General features: G+C 37.4%; 1 protein-coding gene and 1 pseudogene across 4 annotated transcripts in view; one reads left to right on the forward strand and one right to left on the reverse strand.

Moving 5' to 3' along the window:
- The window catches only part of TBCA (tubulin folding cofactor A), a 73785-nt gene that overhangs the window by 10360 nt on the left and 41335 nt on the right, over positions 1-22090 (reverse strand). For 3 of the 4 annotated variants that reach the window (XM_055232617.2, XM_055232618.2, XM_055232615.1), the window contains exon 2: positions 6891-6996. In XM_055232617.2, the coding sequence (XP_055088592.1) occupies positions 6891-6996 (106 nt within the window). Of the gene's footprint in view, positions 1-4243; positions 4313-6890; positions 6997-22090 lie in introns of all 4 variants that reach the window. The other variant, XM_055232616.2, reaches the window with a different exon arrangement.
- Positions 11348-12678, forward strand: LOC129457623 (prohibitin-2-like; annotated as a pseudogene).

Raw genomic sequence — 22090 nt, forward strand, 5'->3', positions numbered from 1 at the left:
AGAGGAAGAGAAGTCATTATATGAAAAAGATACTTGCACACGCATGTTTATAGCAGCACAATTCACAACTGCAAAAATGTGGAACCAACCCGAATGTCCATCCATCAACAAGTGGATAAACTGTGGCATGCATATATATATATATGATGGAATACTACTCAGCCACAGAAAGGAATGAGTTAATGGCATTTGCAGCAACTTGGATGGGACTGGAGACAATTACTCTAAGTGAGGTAACTCAGGAATGGAAAAGGAAACATCATATGTTCTCACTTATAAGTGGGAGCTAAGCTATGAGGATGCAAAGGCATCAGAATGACACAATAGACCTTGGGGATTCAGAGGGAAAGGGTGGGAATGGGGTGAGGGATAAAAGACTACAAATCTGGAAACCATCATTCTCAGTAAACTATCGCAAGGACAAAAAACCAAACACCACATGTTCTCACTCATAGGTGGGAATTGAACAATGAGAACTCATGGACACAGGAAGGGGAACATCACACTCCGGGGACTGTTGTGGGGTTGGGGGAGGGGGGAGGGACAGCATTAGGAGATATACCTAATGCTAAATGACGAGTTAATGGGTGCAGGAAATCAACATGGCACATGGATACATATGTAACAAACCTGCACATTGTGCACATGTACCCTAAAACCTGAAGTATAATAATAAAAATAAAAATTAAAAAAAAAAGACTATAAGAAAATAAATATACTGAAACATTAAAAAAAAAAAAAAAGACTACAAATCAGGTTGAGTGTACACTGCTTGGGTGATGGGTGCACCAAAATCTCAAAAATCACCACTAAAGAACCTACTTTTGTAACCAAATACCACCTGTTCCCCCAAAACCTACAGAAATAATAAAATAAAATAAAACCTATGTTCACATCAAAACTGTACATGAATGTTCACATCAGCTTTTTTCACTACAGCAAAAACCTGGAAACAATCCAAATGTTCATCAAAGGTTAAATGTTAGTACATCCAAACCATGGAATACTACTTAGCAGTAATAAAGAACAAACTATTGATACACTCAATAACTTCAATGGACTTAAAGGGAATTATATAAAATAGAAAAAGCCAATTTTAAAAGGTTACATACTGTAGATTCCATTCTATGTTATGTGACATTCTTGAGGCAGTGTAATTATTTAGGGTTTCTGGAGCAGAGAGGATGGGGTGGCTAAAAAGAAGTGGCAAGAGGGAGCTTTGCGATGGAACAGTTCTCCATCTTGATTGGTTGCTGCACATGCTACTGCAGAGAACTATACAGGCAAACACACAAATGAGTGTACGTATAACTAGTGAAATATGAGTAAGCTCTGTGGTGTACCAAGGTCAACTTCATGGTTTGAATACTGTATTATATTTATACAAGATACTAACATTGGGGGAGGAAGGATGAAGGATGTAACGACACCTCTTTGAGTATCTTTTGGAATTTCCTGTGAAATCTATAATAAGAAATAAAAAAGCAAGTGTATTACCTTCTATAAGCCTGCATATATGTACCAAGAGACAAACACATTTTCTTGGATGACCGTAAGTTATTTTCCATATTTTTACTACTGATTAAAAGAAAATCTGGGTTTTTCTTCCAGGATCAGCCTTGTGAGACACTCCTGGTCAAAGGGGTATCTTCTTTGTTGACTGAAGCCTCCTAATATTTTCCATATATTTAATGAAAAGCATTTCCCCTTTATTTTTAGGAAACACATAGAAACATGTCATCGTAAATGTTCACTCTTGTTTCAAAGAGTAAAAAAAAGTATGTACATCTTTTTCAAAAAGATGAATTTTACATTACTGTAATTATATGCAATAATTGCAAAGCTTTTGTGAAAACTCTTTTGTGAGAAAACTGAGAACTCTTTGTCCAAAAATTATACCAGTTTGTCTTACTACTTCTGGAACCTAAGAGGTAAGTTGTGCCTTAGGAGAAATGACAGAGATATGTCTGACTGAGTGTCATTACTGCCAATCATTATGCCCTAGGATAGGTTGAAAAACAAACCAGAAAGCTTTACCAAGTGAGGGCAAAACCCTCTGTATCCAACCCTAATTGGTGGAGAAGAAGAGAGATAATCAGAAGCAGAAGGCTAAAATCAATTTGGGCAATATTTGAATGACATGTTATATTGTTTAGCCAGAAAATAAAAAAAGACAGAATAAATCTTTAACTGACTGATATTCTGGCCTCCTGAAAACTTTTACCTAGCTGCTTATTTTTAAATTTTCTACTTTATTTTATGTATTTTTTGAGACAAGGCCTCACTCTGTCACCCAGGCTGGAGTACAGTGGCATGATCATGGCTCACTGCAGCCTTGACCTCCTGGGCTCAGGCGATCCTCTTACCTCTGCCTCCCAGGTGGCTGTGACTTTTGGGTGCACACCACCACACCCAGCTAATTTTTTGTATTCTAATAAAATTTTTTTTATTTTTTGTAGAGACAGAGTTTCACCTTTGATATGGTTTCACTCTGTGTCCCCACACAATCTCATCTTGAATTGTAATCCCCACATGTTAGGGAGGGACCTGGTGGGAGGTGATTGGATTATAGGGGTGGTTTCCATATGCTCTGATAGTGAGTGAGTTCTCATGAGATCAGAGGGTTTAAAAGTGGGGCACTTCCTATTTGTTCTCTTTCTCTCTCTCTCTCCTGCCGTCTTGTGAAGAAGGTGCTTGCTTCCCCTTCACATTCTGCCATGATTATAAGTTTCCTGAGGTCTCCCCAGCCATGTGGAACTGTGAGTCAAGTAAACCTATTTTCTTTATAAGTTACCCAGTCTCAGGTAGTTCTATATAGCAGTGTGAAAACGGACTAATGCAAACAAGCTAGCCCCAGGCTAGTCTCAAACTCTGGGCTCAATTGATCTACCCAGCTTGGCCTCCCAAAGGGCTAGGATTACAGATGTGAGCCACTGCACCTGGCCTAATTACTGATTTTAAAAGAACCAAAATTATACCTAGTCCAACAGAGGGACTGTCCCCTGATTTTTGGCAACCATCTTCAGGTAAGAGTTTGGTAGGAATAAGAGATAGCACCTTAACTGTGTGCTTAAAATACAGCCAATTTAGAAGAGGTAGGAAAGCTGGAGCAAAACGGATACAAGCGAGAGAATAGCCAAAGTAGTGAGAAGTGACTGAGGATAGTGTTTAGCTCAGAAGAGGAAGAAATCTACGGAGAAGTGTAGAAAACCCACAAAATGCAGTACTTGGCTTTCTTGATATTTTCTATGAAAGGCACAATAAATGTTAAGAAAACCATTGCTGACCTTAAAGTCCCAGGCAATCACAAACACAGCAGTTCTTTTGGTTATGCAATACCCATTGTTCATGATAAAAAAAAAATGAATGGCCACAATATAGCTAAGCCAGGGAAAGGAAATTAAGAAATATATGTAGGTTGGCTAAAGACAAGTTTTTAGGAAACTCTGAAACAAAACTGCAATTGACAACTATATACATGGTAGGTTGACAACAGAAGCAACCAGAAACAACTATTATTCTGTAATCAGATATGAAATGTTATTTCTCAATAAGTACTAAGTTGGCTATGAATCTAACAAATCCTGTTAAAAAATATGATACCTATGACCAAAAAGAGAATTTTAACACGTCTGAGGGTAGAAACAACTTTTGAACAATTTTTTTACCCCTTTTATATCTGTGTATGTAGTCAGTAATGTAACTAGTGTGTGGCTGGTATTTTGAAATGACAATTACCACACAGGATTCCGTAGTTAATCCTTACCTATAAAGTAGTGATTTTATTGAAAGATGATACATACATAAATATAAATGAAATAAAACAGGTTCTGTGATAACTCATAACTTTATTTGTAAAATTTTATTTAGAAAGGGAACACATTTATTCCTCCACTCCATGTAACTGATAACTCCTATTTTAGCTATAGGACTATTTTAAAATACATTATTGATGGTGAAAAAAAGCCAGGCAAAGAAAAAGACTAAATGAGGTCACTAGCTACATGACTGGGAAAATAAACTGATGAAGTCCAAGAAGGACCTGGATGAAATAAAGTTATATACTGTGTCATAATATTTTCCCACTAGATGTAGGAAAACAATAGAAGACATAAGATTGAAAAAGGTACAAAAGCAGTATGTATCATAATTTTAAGAATAAAAAGTTACATTCCATATGTAAATCCCTATGAATGGTGGTTAGTTCATAAAGGTGGACAAGGCCAGGTCAGGGGGCACTCACGCTTATAATCCCAGGACTCTGAGAGGCCAGGGTGGGAGGATCACTGGAGGCCAGGAGTTGAAGACCAGCCTAAACAAGAAAGTAAGACCTTGTCTCTATAAAAAATTTAAAAATTGGCCAGGCATGGTGGCACACATCTGTAGTCCCAGCTACTCTGGAGACTGAGGTGGGAGGATCACTTGAACCCAGGAGTTTGAGGCAGTAATAGTGAGCTAGGATCACACTACTGTACTCCAGCTTGGGCATCACAGAGAGACCCCACTGCCCAATATAATTTATTAATATTCAAAAATAAAGGGGACATACTGTATCTACACATCTGCTTACTAATCCTCCCTCAATTAGTGAGTATCTGACACACAAATGTCTTTTATACACACAGTGCTATATCATAAATAAAGGAAGACGGCCTCTCCTAAAAGCTTAATAAAATAAGAAGGCTATCTTCCTAGATAGCCAAGGGAAGACACAGCCAACAAGTTGTTTCAGCTGCTGCTGCATTTCTTTTGCACGGCAGGAAGCAACTCCCTACAAAAAAATCTATTTTAAATGATTGATTAATTTTACTGAATTAAGCCTGAGTTAAGTGTGATTACCAATTTTGCCACAATTTACATGGCAAAAATGACTGTGAGTTCATAAAGCTGATTTTAAAACTAAATTTTAAGATATAGTCTGTACAAGCTGGTTCACACTCTCCTTTTTTTAAACTGTCATCTGGAAATTATTTTAAATGCATCTGACACTAGATTTTAAGTAGAAGACCAAGTGATCTGAGGTACATGTTACAGAGATTTATTTAGTTGTTGTGGTAGGGAAGGAATGGAGGATGTCAAGGGTGAAAGAAGTATGCCAGCTGGGAGGCTTCCGAAATAAATAGTACTAGCAAGAGATGATAGTGGACTAGACTAGAACAATGGCAGTAGAGAGAAAAATAGAGAGAGTAAGAAATAGGAGGTGCTGGCTGGGCACGGTGGCTCACCCCTGTAATCCCAGCACTTTGGGAGGCTAAGGCAGGCAGATAGCCTGAGGTCAGGAGTTCAACAGCCTGGCCAACATGATAAAACCCCATCTCTACTAAAAATACAAAATTAGCTGGGCGTGGTGGTGTTAATCCCAGCTTCTTGGGAGGCTGAGGCAGGAAAATCAGCTGAGCCAGGAGGCAAAGGTTGCAGTGAGCCGAGATTGCACCACTGCACTACAGCCTGGGTGACACAGCAAGACTCCATTTAAAAAAAAAAAAAAAGAAAAAAAGAAATAGGAGATGATGCTGATATTAGATGTGGTTATTAGAAAGAGATAAAAATATCAAGAAGGGACCAACTAAATTTTTGGCTTGAGTATCTGGATGAGTGGAGGTACCATTCACTGAGATGAGGAAAAAGAAAGAAGAAATAGTTTTTTGTTTGGGAGAATAGCTTGGAGTAGTGTGAAATCAAGATTTTAATTTTGAACTCCTCAGAGGATATGTCAAGTTTCAAGGTGAAAGTGGTAACTTGTGTCAGATGCTATTGAGGTATTTCAGATGAGGGAAAAAAGAGTAATAACAATGTCACTGATAATTGTAACAAGGGGTAGGGTACATAATCCACTCTTACAGGAGGGAAAGTGGCATAGGTACAGATGCAGATAGGTTGATAGATTTTGTCGTAAGAATATGAGAAAGTTCCCTAATGACCTCTATTTTCTCAAGGAATTATGAAGCAAGTGTCAGCTGAGAATGAATGTTCAATATATGCTATGATGGGAATAAAGAAAGTGTTACGGGAGCAAAAAGGAGGGGCACCTAACTCAGTCTGAGGTGAGAGTAGAAGAGACCTCAAGGAAGAACAGAAATTAATAAGAAGAGGGTAGGTAAGGCCAGGAGTAAGAGCATCCCAGACATGCAAAATTTCAGAGGCAAACAAGAAAGGGCATGTTCAGGGAGCTATAAGGCACCTAAGAGGTTGAGATAGGGATTGGTAAGAAATGAGGTTAGATAAGCAGATGTAACCTCATTTCTTGATTCAAAATCAAGAAGAGCCTTGTATGCAATGTTAAGGCCACTGAAATCTGTCATGAAGACAATCAGAAGTAGCCATTGAAAAGTACAATGCATATTTTATTTTTGTGGTCTTCACATCGGTGTGGAGACAATATTTGTGAATCTAAATATATAATTAATATAAGATTAGTCCATTTTTATATTTGATACTTAAAATTGGAAAGACAGTAGAGTTTAGCAGTTAAGAGTACAGATACTAGAGCCAGAATGCCTGTGTTCAACTCTTAGCTATGCCAGGTGCGGTGGCTCATGCCTGTAATCCCAGCACTTTAGGGAGTTGAGGTGGGAGAATTGCTTGAGCCAAGAGGTCAAGGCTGCGATGAGCCGTGATCACACCACTGCACTCCAGCCTGGATGACAGAGTGAGGCCCTGTCTCAAACAAAACAAAAAACAAAACAAAACCTCAGCTATGTCACTTAGCAACTGTGTGATTTGGGCAGTTATTTAACCTGTGTTTGAGTTTCCCTATCTTTAAATGGAAGTTTTAATAGTAAAGAAGTAAATAATAATATAATCTCAGTCAGAGGACTATTGTAAAAACTACGTTAGTTAATATGGCATTCTGTAAATGTTAGCTATTGTTATTTATGATATAATTTTACCTGCTTTTTAATGTCATAATTTTCACCATCTTCAGCTCTCATTTTTTCAATCTTTTCTTCTTGTTGTTTTGCCTCTTTTTCGTACATCACTTTTTCTTTGACCAACCTATAAAAAAGCCAAAAACATTTCAGAAAATCAGCTTTCTCTCTAGACCATAAGAAAGAAACTGTGTAAATATAAAATATATTATATTTAAAATACCAAAGTAGATATACTAGATAGGGGGAGGAAGGAACAGAAGAAAATTAGTTTAGTCATAGATATAAGTATGATCCTCATGCTCTTAAGTCCTATACCTGCCTAACATAAGTGCAATCTATCAAAGCATGAAATTCTTTTTTTTCTTTGAGACAGTCTCACTCTGTCTCCCAGGCTGGAGTGCAGTGGCGAGATCTCGGTTCACTGCAAGCTCCGCCTCCCAGGTTCACGCCATTCTCCTGCCTCAGCCTCCCGAGTAGCTGAGACGACAGGCACCCGTCACCACGCCTGACTAATATTTTGCATTTTTAGTAGAGACAGGGATTCACCATGTTAGCCAGGATGGTCTCAATCTCCTGACCTCGTGATCCACCAGCCTTGGCCTCCCAAAGTGCTGAGATTACAGGCGTGAGCCACCGTGCCCGGCCCAAAGCATGAAATTCTTAATTTTTAAATTAAAAACCCACTTCAGTATATTATAATTACAATGTAAAAGCAATACTCAAAATTAGTATATACCAATATATACTAATACAACTGTCTTTTTTTAAAAATATGTCTTCCAAACCTTTATACGTGTATCTGAAACAGCACAATGATAAAAGCTCAGTTTACTGGCAGGGGAAAATTCAGTAGATTGCATGTCAAATCCAAAACAAAGAAAGACTGGATTATTTTTTAACAACAAAATCGTTTAACAAGTATTTATTGTGCATTTAATTTTATGCCAGACTTTCCTTGTGCAAGGAGCTGGGATAGATAATTTAGATGCAGTTCTGTCACAGACAAGTGGTGGAAACAAACTAGTATTTACTTACTAAAGTAAGAAAAAGTATTTTAAAAAAAGTACATCGGGAAAAGTTTCAACAATAAGAAATATTGCAATACAAAGTTCTACTGATTATCCCATAGATAATCCAAGTTAAATTAATCATAACAGCTCAATCTTCCCTAATTCTGGTTGTTTAAAGTTTTAATATAAAAGAAAATTATAGTCTAAGAAAATATTAACATTCATATATACACAGTATCTAAAGAGCAGAAGAAAAAGCTTTCATAGCCCATATGCATTAAAAATAGCTTTCTCCATCTGGCTGTTGGCAAGATGGCAAGGATGTAGAGACATTGGAACCATTAGACATTGCTGATGGCAATCAAAACTGGTATAGTAGCTTTAGAAAAGTTTGACTATTCCTCAAAAAGTTAAACAGAGTAACCATATGTCCTGACAATTCCATTTCTAGGTACATACCCTAGAAAAATAAAAATATATGCCCACAGAACACATGTCTATGGATGTTTACAGCAACATTATGCATGACAGGCAAAATGTGGAAGTCCAATAACCAATGTAAAATGTGGTATATCCAGAAAACAGAATATTGGGCAATAAAAAAAATAAAGTGCTGATTCAAGCCACAACATGGGTGAACCCTGAAAACATGCTAAGAAAAAAGAAGCCTGACATAAAAGGCTACATATTGTATGATTTTATTATAGGACATATCTAGAACAGGCAAATCTATAGAAACGTAAAGTAGATTAGTGGTTGCTTAGGACTGGGGACAACGGGAATTGGAAAGGTGACAGCTAAAGGGTATAAGGTTTCTTTTGGGGGTAAGAAACATGTTCTAAAAATGATTGTGGTGATAGTTGCACAACTCTGTGAATATACTAAAAGCCGGTAAACTGTAGACTTAAAATGGGTTAATTGTGTGGTATGTGAATTATATCTCAATAAAGCTGTTGGCAAAAAGGAAAAAAAAGCTGTGACCACAAAGCTTCAGGGCAAAGCTGCAAGTACTGATACATTCAAGCATGACAACTGAAACATGTGAATGTCAGACACAGAAATCTGCATTTGATTTACAATTTAAAATTGTTTTAACAATAATTTTCAATATTAAAATAAAATATACTTTGAGGTATAAAATTTTAAAATAAAATCATTAATGCATATCACAAAAGATATTTCTCTAAAAAAGTTCCCTTTAAATAGTAAAAGAAACTTGTTAGGACAGAGATGGCAAATTGCCAGCCTGCTTAAATGAAACCTAAAAATGATTTTATTTGACTCACAATGTTAAAAACAAAGAATATTTGTTTAAAAAAATATGTTGTCACATTAAAAAGCTGGGAGATGTGACATACACATCTGAATTTCTGGCTTCTCGTGGATGTTTTCATCAGGAAACATGAGGGCTGCATTCCCACTACTGGCTGGAGCTAAGTGGTGGCTGTTGTCTCCTATAGATGGGTCACGTGCTATTCCTTTGCCCCAATTCACATAACTCCCTGTTTCCTTAACAGCCAGGCATTACACTTGGCCTTTGCACACCTTTGAGTTTGGGACCCATGTGCATATTATTAACGCAACAGTATTATTATTGTTGTTTTATTATCACTATCATTATATAATCATGATCATTATTCAGAATATCAAGGATATTCAGAAACTACTGGATTAGCAATGAGACTTTCAATACTTCTAAACCTGGTATGTGATTAAATTCCCCTAGTAATGAAAGTAGCTGGAATTGGATAGGCTATTAAAGAGAGGCCCATTCCATATCATCTTATAATTCAAAGACTTAAACAGGGGTAGGCAAACTATGGCCAGGGAGCCAAATCTGGTCGGTCATGTGTTTTTGTATAGTCTCAGAGCTATGAACAGTTTTTACATTTTTGAATGGCTAAAAATTTTTACAAAGATTTGTCATATGAAAATATAGAATTCAAATTTAATATCCATAAATAAAGTTTTATTGGAACACAGCTATACTCATTCATTTATGTATCATGTATGGCTGTTTTCATGTAATAAGAGCAGAGAAGAGTAGTTGTGATAGAAGAACCATATGGCCTGCAAAACCTAAAATATAATATCTGGTCCTTTACAAAAAAGGGTTGCTGCCCCTGACTTGAAAGACTTCCACTTAATTCTATCCATCACCTACTTAATTATATTAGCATTAACACACTACACCAAAGCCATTTACTTGCTAGGTCTTAAGTTCCTTGAAGAGAGGATTAGGTTGTATTCATATTATTTAATTGATCTTCCTACATAGTAGGCACTCAATGTTGGTTGAATGAATAAAAAATTGAGTCTAGAAATCTCACTATTGTCTTTTAACATTTTCAATTTAAAGATAGAAATATATATTTATAAAGCAATTCTGAAGCAGAAAAAAAGTGATTCACAAGAATTGAGCAATAAGAACAACATGGTAACTTTTGAAGAAGTATACAATAGAAGAGGAGGATTCCATGCCTAAGCCCACAGATAATTCTGATTGGTAATCCAAGTCATCCTACTTCATTGTGCTTGTCTACGGAAAACAGCAGCAATGGCTCCAGCAACACTAAAGAGTTAGTTAACTACCTATCACATGGGATAAGTAAAGGTGCTGCGTATTTGCATGGTTATTGGAATATCAAAGTAAACACAAGTTACATTTTTGCTTAAAAAGTCGTATTTTGTGAAAAGGCCAAGGAAACAAGTTATTGAATACCGTGTGTTGCCCTGAAAAAGAAACAAAAAATCACTCACTTAGTGAGAACCCAATACTGCAAGCACGTAAAATCATAGTGAATAAAGGCTAGGGTAGGATGTGGTATGAGAAATAATAAAGGTTCCACTCTTAAACAGTACAAATCAATGTACTGATGACAAGTCAGATGATGCTAAAGAGGTTTTATAGAGTATATATACAACTTCTGCTTCACTAAATATCATCAAATTGCTTTCCAAAGTAGTTTTATCAGTTGACATTCAACCTGTAGTGTATGAAATTTCCTACTGCTTGGCATCCTGGTGAACTGGGATTGTCAGAATTATTAAATTTCTGACAATCAGAAGAGTGTGAAATAGTATTTCTATTATGGTTTGAAATATTTCTCTAATAAGGCTGAGCATCTTTATGCTTATTAAAACAGTATTAGCTTTCTCTCTAGTATTTACTGGATAAATATTTGTTGAATCAAGGAATTAGTATCTTCTGGTGAATTTGGCTCTTCTCTCATTTGTAGGAAAGGCTAAGATTTAATAAGAAAATTGAAGACAAGTATGTATTTTAAAATTTGTATTGATATTTTTCTGTAATGTACATATGTACATATTTATAAAAAATTATAAAAAAACAAAATTTTAAAAATCACTCATAATCACTACAGATTCAAAATACACATAATTTTGAAACCCAAAGAGGTTTTAAAAAAAAGAACATTGTTGCTTTCGCCAGCCTTACCGGCCCGAACCCTCATGTGAAGGGTGCAGTACCTAACCCAGAGCGGGGCAGAGGCGGGCCGGCACCCCCTTCTGACCTCCGGTGCCACCAGCCTCAAGATCAGACACGGCCTAGAACTTGAAGGACTTGGCGGGATGGCTGCCCGCCGGGCCCCGGGGCATGGGCACGGCCCTGAAGCTGTTGCTGGGGGACGGCGCCGTGGCCTACGGTGTGCGCGAATACATGTTCACTGTGGAAGGCGGGCACAGAGCCATCTTCTTCAGTCGGATCGGTGGAGTGCAGCAGGACACTATCCTGGCCGAGGGCCTTCACTTCAGGATCCCTTGGTTCCAGTACCCCATTATCTATGACATTCGGTCCAGACCTCGAAAAATCTCCTCCCCTACAGGCTCCAAAGACCTACAGATGGTGAATATCTCCCTGCGAGTGTTGTCTCGACCCAATGCTCAGGAGCTTCCTAGCATGTACCAGCGCCTACGGCTGGACTACGAGGAACGAGTGTTGCCTTCCATTGTCAACGAGGTGCTCAAGAGTATGGTGGCCAAGTTCAATGCCCACAGCTGCTCACCCAGCGGGCCCAGGTATCCCTGTTGATCCGCCGGGAGCTGACAGAGAGGGCCAAGGACTTCAGCCTCATCCTGGATGATGTGGCCATCACAGAGCTGAGCTTTAGCCGAGAGTACACAGCTGCTGTAGAAGCCAAACAAGTGGCCCAGCAGGCCCAATTCTTGGTAGAAAAAGCGAAGCAGGAACAGCGGCAGAATATTGTGCAGGCCGAGGGTGAGGCCGAGGCTGCCAAGATGCTTGGAGAAGCACTGAGCAAGAACCCTGGCTACATCAAACTTCGCAAGATTCGAGCAGCCCAGAATATCTCCAAGACGATCGCCACATCACAGAATCGTATCTATCTCACGGCTGACAACCTTGTGCTGAACCTACTGGATGAAAGTTTCACCAGAGGAAGTGACAGCCTCATCAAGGGTAAGAAATGAGCCTAGTCACCAAGAACTCCACCCCCAGAGGAAGCGGATCTGCTTCTCCAGTTTTTGAGGAGCCAGCCAGGGGTCCAGCACAGCCCTACCCCGCCCCAGTATCATGCGATGGTCCCCCACACCGGTTCCCTGAACCCCTCTTGGATTAAGGAAGACTGAAGACTAGCTCCTTTTCTGGGGAATTACTTTCCTCCTCCCTGTGTTAAGTGGGGCTGTTGGGACAGTGCGTGATTTCTCAGTGATTTCCTACAGTGTTGTTCCCTCCCTCAAGGCTGGGAGGAGATAACCACCAACCCAGGAATTCTCAATAAATTTTTATTACTTAACCCGAAAAAAAAAAAAAAGAACATTGTTTCTTGTTTGAAACAAACTCATTTAGCAGCAAAGTGTAATCTCAAATGAGGTAAAATGATTTATAGAATTTATGTGTACCATTTACTGTGAATAGTTATGTTTCCCTTCAGAAATATTAATATGTATGATTGTAGACCACTTCTCTAGATGCTATTATGGAAATATGTATTACTTTTATAAAATTTGAAAGATCTGGAATTCACAAACACATATGGGACCAAGGGTTTTCAAAGGGATTATGGACCTGTATTAACATTTTGAGTATTGTCCAGTAGTCTTTTTCTCTCAACATATGTGTGTGAAAATTTGTATTTAGATATATAAAAACACAATTTGGGCCAGGTACAGTGGCTCACACCTGTAATCCCAACACTTTGGGAGGTTGAGGCAGGAGGACCACTTGAGGCCAGGAGTCTGAGACCAACCTGGGCAACATGGCGAGATTTTGTCTCTACAAAAAATTTTTAAAAATTAGCCAGGCATGGTGGCATGCCTCTGTAGTTCCAGCTACTCAGGAGTCTGAGGTGGCAGGATCCCTGGAGCCTAGGGAGTCAAGGATGCAGTAAGCTGTAATTGTGCCACGGCATTCCAGCCTGAAAGAGCAAGATTGTCTCAAAAAATATATAATACTAATAAATAATAATAAGTTGGATAATAATCATTTCCAATGTCATTAAATGTTCTTTGAAAATACAACTGTTAGTGATTGTGAAGTATTTCATAGTACTGAGATGACATCATATTGAAGTATTATCCTATTGGATATTTAAGCCATTCCCATATTATAAATAATACTGTGATGAGCATCCCTACCTACAAATTTTATAAACATGAAATATTTTCTTCCTAAAAAAATATTTTAAATACATAGTGCATAATGTGAAATTAACTCCTTTTCCAGTCAACTAGTGATCATTTCTTAAGAATTACTTTTTCTAATGATGTGATAAGTCAAACTTTGTCATTAGTTATTAGTGAATGACAAAGTGCAAATATTAAATCAATCTACTCCTATTTTAGCCTACTATGATTTTTTAGTCAAAGAAAATATGCCAGATTTAACTATTTAAACATTAATAAGCATATTAAAGTTTACACCACAGCAAAGTAAAATTAAAATGAGAGAAATGAAACACCACAGGAAAATAAGATAAATCTGATAGGTTCATTATGTAACCCACAGGAGTTATAGACAGAACAGAAACAAAGCAAGTAAAGATTTTTTTTTTTTTTTTTTAAAGAATAAAATTTCCCAAAGCTGGAAAAGAAAAGCAATCTTAACTGAAAGGGCTTCATAAGTGCCTTTTAGAAGCACGCAGAATCCATTAGAAAAAAAAAAACAAAACCCATCTATGTACATTAAGAATTTCCAGTGGCTCAATGCCTGTAATCCCAGCACTTCTGGGAAGTCAAGGTGGGAGGATCACTCAAGGTCAGGAGTTCGAGATCAGCCTGCCCAACATGGTGAAACCCATCTCTATTAAAAATACAAAAATTAGTCGGGTGTGGTGGCAGGTGCCTGTAATCCCAGCTACTTGGGAGGCTGAGCCAGGAGAATCGCTTCAACCCGGGAGGCAGAGGCTGCAGCAAGCCAAGATTGTCCCACTGCATTCCAGCCTGGGCAACAGAGTGAGACTCCATCTCAAAAAAACAAACAAAAGAAGAATTTCCAGAGCTCCATAAAAATTAAAGCTTTCACAGAGAGAATAGGTCATCTGCAAAAGGAAGAATCAGATTGACTTACACTTCTCATTAGTAACAGTAGATATCAGAAGAAGATGGTGCAATCCCTTCAAAGTTTTGACAGAAAATGATTTATAACCTGGATTTATAACTATAATAAAAGGTGGAGAAGAAAATTCATTAACCGACTTAACAATTATTATTATTATTATTATTTATTTTTTTTTTTTTTTGAGACGGAGTCTGTCTCTGTCGCCCAGCCTGGAGTGTAGTGGCGCCATCTCAGCCCACTGCAAGCTCCACCTCCCGGGTTCACGCCATTCTCCTGCCTCAGCCTCCCGGGTAGCTTGGACTACAGGCACTCGCCACCACGCCCAGCTAATTTTTTGTATTTTTAGTAGAGACGGGGTTTCACCGTGTTAGCCAGGATGGTCTCGCTCTCCTGACCTTGTGATCTGCCCGCCTCGGCCTCCCAAAGTGCTGGGATTACAGGTGTGAGCCACCGCACCCGGCCAACAATTATTTATTAAAGGGCTACTATGTGCCAGGTATGATTTTATGTATCAAGGATACAGCAATGAGCTACAAAAATCCCTGCCCTATGGCACTTTTTAGTGGAGAAATAAAGAAAATTAAATAAGAAAAATATGTAACACGTTAGATTGTGAAAAGTGCTATGGAGAAAAAGCCGTGCAGGAGGACTGGTAATACAGGGGGTTTGCAATTTAAAATAGGATTGTCTCTTTGAGAACAGGACACATGAGTTAAGATTTCAAAGAGGCAATAAGCTATGTAAATAACTGATGAAAGAAGTTATAGGCCAAGGGATCTATTTTTAGTTACATAAAAATGTAAAAAGTTGATCTACTATGTCACCTGAGAAATTTACTTAACATACTCCAGCAAACTGAAGATGAAAATCAAGAAAAGAAACCATGAAACCAGGAAGTCGTTGTCAACATAATCCCTAACAAAGGAAAAATATATCCCAAGGTTAACACTGTGCTATAGGCCTGGAAAACAATCAGTCTAAATGAGGATCTTAGTGTGAGCTCTTCTGGAAACTTCTTTAAGAAGGATGGAATAGATTCTAAGGAACAGAGACAATGAGTAATAAGGTAGAAGATATTAATGATATAATAAAGAAGTCATGTTTTTTGTCTCAATTATAAAAATGAAAACAATTAGAAACTCCAGGAACCTCATGCCCCTGACACACACACACGCACACCCACAAAAGCACACATGCAACAAATGGTTATGGTTGTAATATGAAGCAATTGGTGAAAAAGAGAATCCATTTAACCTGGATTTATAAAAAGTCTTCTTTGGGCAGGCTAGTTCCCACGGTGCCTAGAACATAATAAGCAGTTAATAACATTTAGTTTAAGAAAAAAAATGCTGTAAAAAGTGGGTAAGATGACTCCTGATCAACTAATTAAAGTTTGGCATTTTATAAAAATTATACCAACACCTGTGTTATTAATTCCTTGTATTAAATCCCCGTTTGAAGCCTCTAGTATAATTTCCTTTTCCCTGTTATACACAGTTCTCCTCTACTAATATAGCTGACAACAAACTCTCCTGTCTCTGAAGAAACGAACAGTATATTTAAGATTTGTGTTGTGTGAGGGATTATGGAAAAGAAGAAACTTAAATTGAGGGCCTTATATGAACAGACCTTTAGGTACTGTATTGCATTTAATACTTATGACCCTATTTAAGTAGCTTTGGCCATAATTGGGTCTCTATTTTACAATCTCTTTTTAATTCTGCCTCTTCACAATGTTTTTAAAAGAGTCAATAAAAATAGAAGTTAATGAAGACATCAATATTTCAGAAATGAATAAAATCTAAGTTACTGTATTTCAGGAAGCTGATCAAAAAATGATACTACTAATGAAATTAAGCTAAAGATTGATAACAACACTGATGAAAGAAGTTAGGATGGATGAATGACATCTGAGGTTTTAGCATTTCCAACGGGCATCAACAAATCTGCTCTCCTAAAACTTTTTTGCCATTTGGTGAAGTTCAACAGTTATAATTTAAGAACAGACAGTTATGATATTGGTATATCGTGAAATATAATATATAATGAATTTAGGCAAAAGCTTGAATCACTTGAGATAAATAAAAATTAAATAAGATGATAAAAGCAGCTAACACATACTGACCACTTACTATGAACCAAGCAGTGTGCCAAGGTATGCTAAATGCCACATATATCATTTAAGTCCTCAAAACAAACCAAACAGGTACTAGTATTATTCCCATTTTAGTAACTACTAAATCAAAATTAATGGAGCTTCAGTACCTTGTCCAAGTTCTCACATTTGTTAAGTGCCAAAGAACTGTTAAACTCCATATCCTTAGCTACTAATTTAAGTAATTCTCAAACATTTGAACATAAAAGTCTAAATGTGTTCAATTACAGCAGGCATCGTTAGTTGCCTACCCAGCAACCATTCCTCCACTTCTTACTTGCCAATAGAATCCAGTTTTGCTTATGATCAGCCAAGAAGTCATGCCCTTCAAAGGAAGAAACCAATCAGAATGATTTTACCCCCTTTTCCAAGTGATAGTTTAGGCATGTGCAAATGACCCAATTATGGCCAAAGCTACATAAGAGACATCTGCTGGGGGTTCTGAGAAGGTTGTCATTGCTCATAAACGGGATATAATCCAGTTTCTCACCTGGACATTGTCACCTGTGTGTGACACCTGCCACTTGCGTCAGACACCTTGGGATCATGAGGAAATTCTGCCTAAAAAGACAGGTCAATCTAGTCAGAGAACTGCAGTCTTTGATGATGGTACTGAATTAGTAAACCAACCAACCATAAAAGCATCTTGCTTCTAGTTTTCTTATTGCAGGCGATAAATACCCTTATAGTTAAGCCACATACAGCTTTGTTTTCTGTTACTTGAAGCTAAAACATCTAAAATGATAGTCACTAAGCAGAAGATTGTTCTGTAAGTACAGAAATAATGCTTTCCTACTTTAGACTAATTCATTCTAAACAAATCATTTAGAAATTGAAGTATCTCTTATTTTTTCCCTATCTACAAATAAACATGAAGAAAGTAAGATTAAATTACCTATACAATCCCCAGTTTTATGTTTTCCACTATATTAAAAAATGTTCCATATAAATTTTGTGTAAAAGTCTATATTTCACACTTAAAATTAAAATAGTGTAAACTTGTTTTTGCTTTTGGTCGAGTGCGGTGTCTCACGCCTGTAATCCCAGCACTTTGGGAGGCCAAGGTGGGCGGATCACCTGAGGTCAGGAGTTCGAGACTACCCTGACCAACACGGCAAAACCTCGTCTCTACCAAAAATATAAAAAAATTAGCCAGGCATAGTGGTGCATGCCTGTAATCCCAGCTACTCGGGAGGCTGAGGCAGGAGAATCGCTTGAAACCAAGAGGCGGAGGTTGCAGTGAGCTGAGATCGTGCCATTACACTCCAGCCTGGCAAACAACAGCGAAACTCTCTCTCAAAAGAAAAACAAAAAGGCCGGGGACAGTGGCTCACGCCTGTAATCCTAGCACTTTGGGAGGCCGAGGCTGGCAGATCACCTGAGGTCGGGAGTTTCAGACTAACCTGAACAACATGGAGAAACTCTGTCTCTACTAAAAAATACAAAATTAGCCAGACGAGGTGGTGCAGGCCTGTAATCCCAGCTACTCAGGAGGCTGAGGCAGGAGAATCCCTTGAACTCAGGAGGCAGAGGTTGTGGTGAGCTGAGATCGCACCACTGCACTCCAGCCTGGGCAACAAGAGTGAAATTCTGTCTCAAAAAAACAAAAAACAAACCAAGACCACTTTGTTTTTAATAATCATGGTGCCTACTAAAGGGTAATACCCAGAATAAATAATATTACCATCTATCTATATCACATTTTCAAAGTATTTCTGTAACTTACAGGATATTAGGTGTTAAATAGTAAAATATCAAGGCCTATAAACTGAAACTTAATGGAGAGTGGGAATTAAGTAGCTAGATACTAAATCTATAGACAATTATGGGGTAAGAAGTTTCACTGTGCTTCAAAGGAAACAATATGGCACCAGGAAGTGTATCCACTTACTACTTGGATGCAGGAAGAAAAAAGTCTACTCAATTGGAAAAATGCAAGTCAACTTGCATTAATTAAGAATTCTCACTAGTTCCTTAGTATGGAAGAACTAAGGCTGACATCAGAAGCTGATGATTTAGTGCTAACGGTCTACACAGTACAATGTACGTGGTTAAAATTCAGTGAGTTTTAGTCATTTTCCACTAATCTTTGTGGTCATTATAAAGTCCCAAGTGAGATTTTTCACTGTTTCCAAACTTTTTGATAATTATAGTCAAGATTTCAACAGTAAGCAAAACTAAGGAAGAACCTGCTACAGTATCCTCTCCTAACAAAACTTAAAATAAAACAAAAGTGTGCTACCCAGAAACACATAAAATGAGATGGGGCTGGAGATGCTGCTTGTTCTGAATGGAATGTCTCCTCTCCTCATCCTCTCCCAACCAACTCATTCTTCAAAACTTAACTCAAATAAATGTCCTGTCTTCCAGGAGGACCACTCTAACATCAATCCTTCCACTCTCCCAAGCTGACACTGTGGATCCTATGTCTATGTATCTTCATAGCATATTTATCTGCATCATCACAATAGGTTGAAATTGTCTACTTCGACACTTAAAAATAAATTCCCCAAGGAGTGGAAATATGTCTCATATCACACCTAGCAGAATATATGCCTCACAGATATATTTGCTGAATGAAATAACTCATAATTACCCTGCGTGGTAAGCAGGGCATCTATCGTCAGCCTCATTTTCAAAGGAGAACCTGCAGTTCAAAGAAGTGAAAGGCCAGCTGTCCAGAAAATGATGAAAACAGGATGTGAAATCATGACTTCTAACTTCAAGTGTCAATATTTTCTACATAAAATACAATCGCATGTTTAAAGTAAATGAAGCAGTTTTCAAAATTTAAATTTATTTGATCTGTTCCCAAGGTAAAATCATTCCATGGTTCAATATTTGAATAGTACAAAAGAATATACTGTGAAAAGGCAACCCACCACCTATACACCTTGCCCCCAGCCACTCAGTTCCCACCACTAGAAGCAGCATGTTCTCAATTTCTTATATCCTAAATGAAAGAAAATGAATGTTTAATTTCGTGGTATTTGTTACCTTACAGTTTCCCAGTAACCATTAATTAATCCATTAAACTGAAGACAGTTCAAGTTTTATTAATTGGTGAAGTAGAATATGTGCTTTAATTAATTTTAAAAAATAAGTTATACATTTTATAAACAGCTAAAATGATGCATGTCAAACATAAAATCAATATCACTTTTTTCAATACTATGAATCTCAAAGATTAATAAATGAATAAATCTTAGAATGAAAATTCAAAAAACACAAATATAAAACTCATTATTTCACGAATCCTCTAAACTGTCCCTTAAAAGGTCCCTCAAAGGTCCTGAGATGTCAGTGAGATTAAAAAGTACATACTACTGAAAGGGCTAAAGACACTGTGAATAGCTTCTGCTTGAGTTTATATGAGAAAGCAATAGCACCTCCCACAGCTGCTTCATCTCCATACAAAACACTCTGACAGTTTTAATTACCACCTAAAATCACAAATCTCTCTGTACATTTGACTTTTTATCCTCTGTCCAGACCCATATCTCTAACTGCCTTTATAACATCTCTATTTAGACATCCCCACTAGCAACTGAAGCAGGCTGAAAACTGAGCTCATCATCATCTCTCTCTAAAATGATACCCTTCCCAACTTGAGCTGTCAACATAGTAATCACGCTCTCATCTCACAACCTTTGCGATATCGTTCACTAGAAACCTCTCATTGCAACTGGTTTGACTAAGTCTGAGAAAGACAGAAGGAAACACGGATGGATGGGGTAAAGTTCTGCATGTGAGGGGTTTTGTTTTGTTTTTAAGTGAGACTATACAATTACTAGATGAAGTAGGACTGCCTTGTGAACATCATGGGGAAAATAGCTAAGTTGTCTGCAAGCTCAATTTGAGTCAAGAGTATGATGCAGTTACTACACTTTTAAAAAAGCCAAGTCAGTCAGGCGCGGTGGCTCTCGCCTGTAATCCCAGCACTTTGGGAGGCCGAGGTGGGTGGATCATCTGAGGTCAGGAGTTCAAGACCAGCCTGGCCAACATGGTGAAACCTTGTCTCTACTAAAAATATAAAAATTAGCCAGGTGTGGTGGTGGGCCCCTGTAATCCCAGCTACTTGGGAGGCTGAGGTAGGAGAATCACTTGAACCCCAGAGGCCAAGGTTGCAGTGAGCTGAGATCACACCACTGCACTCCAGCCTGGGTCAGAGAGTGAGACTCCGTCTCAAAAAAATAAAATAATTAAAAAGTGAAGTTTATCTTAGATGCGTTAAAAGAAGCGGAGAACCTAAAACATGGTACATAAGTGGTTCTCCTTGGATGAACTGCATCTGTACTTTTATTATTCATAATTTCCTTCTAAAATTGTTATATATAACTTAGATCCAAAAGGGATTTAAAGGTAGCATCTGAAAGAGGACAGTGGCAAACTAGAGTATTAGGAGAGGAATATCCAACATCATCACTCTATTCTGTTCTATTCTGTGAAATAAATAGTTGTTTGTCTAAAACAGACAGATGATGGGCTATTTGGTTATTTCAAACTAATATTGATTATCATACTATTTTATATGGGTGAAGAAAATAATGAATGGAAATGACTTTAGCTTCTCACAGATAATAAAAGTTAGCATTAGTCAGGATATCTGAATTTTATCAAACTATAAAATAAGCCAAATTTAATGATATTTCCTACAGCAATTATTCTTGGTGACCCATCAATTCAGGTTATTCTTGAAATTACTGATCAGAAAATTTGGGAGCAAAATCTGGGATTTCTTAGTTGGTTTCGGAGAACTCATGGCTTTCGGATTATTAGCATTATACAGAGGCACTTTGATATGTAATGTGTTTACTCAGTGTATTGAACTAAGGTTTTGTTCATTAAGTCAAAATGGTTCAAGAAGAAGCATGTATGAAGATTTCTATTTTCATATTACTGATATTGAAGTCTTAAGTCCTTTTGTACAAAAGAATGACAAAATAATCATTATTAATAATTTTCATTCAGAAAAACTCAAGAGTTGCAAATAATTTTCACACAATAATCCTATCTGATGGTATATGTATACAGTGATTTGGTATATGTTAAAGAGTCCATTTTCAATGTGTATTTAATTTGTCCTTTACCACATCAAAATTTGGAGTTTAAAAAACTACGTTATAAGTCCTTAACTGCTTAATTACTTTTAAATAAAATTTGGTAATGGTACTTGGCATAGAGCTGTACTTGACACAATTTTAACAGCTAGGAAAGACTCTGAAGCCCTCCAAATCTTTCTTGTCTAAGTCACCTTATTTATAGCCTGTAGTTTAAAAAAAAGTCTATTCTGTATCAAATATTTCACCCTTTCATTCTTTACCTGTTTACTCAGAGTAAAATAGTCATTTTACAGCCTGACTTCCTGAATTTGCCAGTAAACATTGTTTTAAAATGTTGCATTTTCACAACTGGAGGCTTAAACAGGAGAACAGTGTTGTTTTAGCATGTAATAACATGAAAAATCTCTAACTTTATCTCACAAAAACAGAAAAAAATATATAAATTATGTCTT

The sequence above is a fragment of the Symphalangus syndactylus genome, chromosome 11 (genome assembly GCF_028878055.3).
Source record: "Symphalangus syndactylus isolate Jambi chromosome 11, NHGRI_mSymSyn1-v2.1_pri, whole genome shotgun sequence".
NCBI classification, from domain to species: domain Eukaryota; kingdom Metazoa; phylum Chordata; class Mammalia; order Primates; family Hylobatidae; genus Symphalangus; species Symphalangus syndactylus.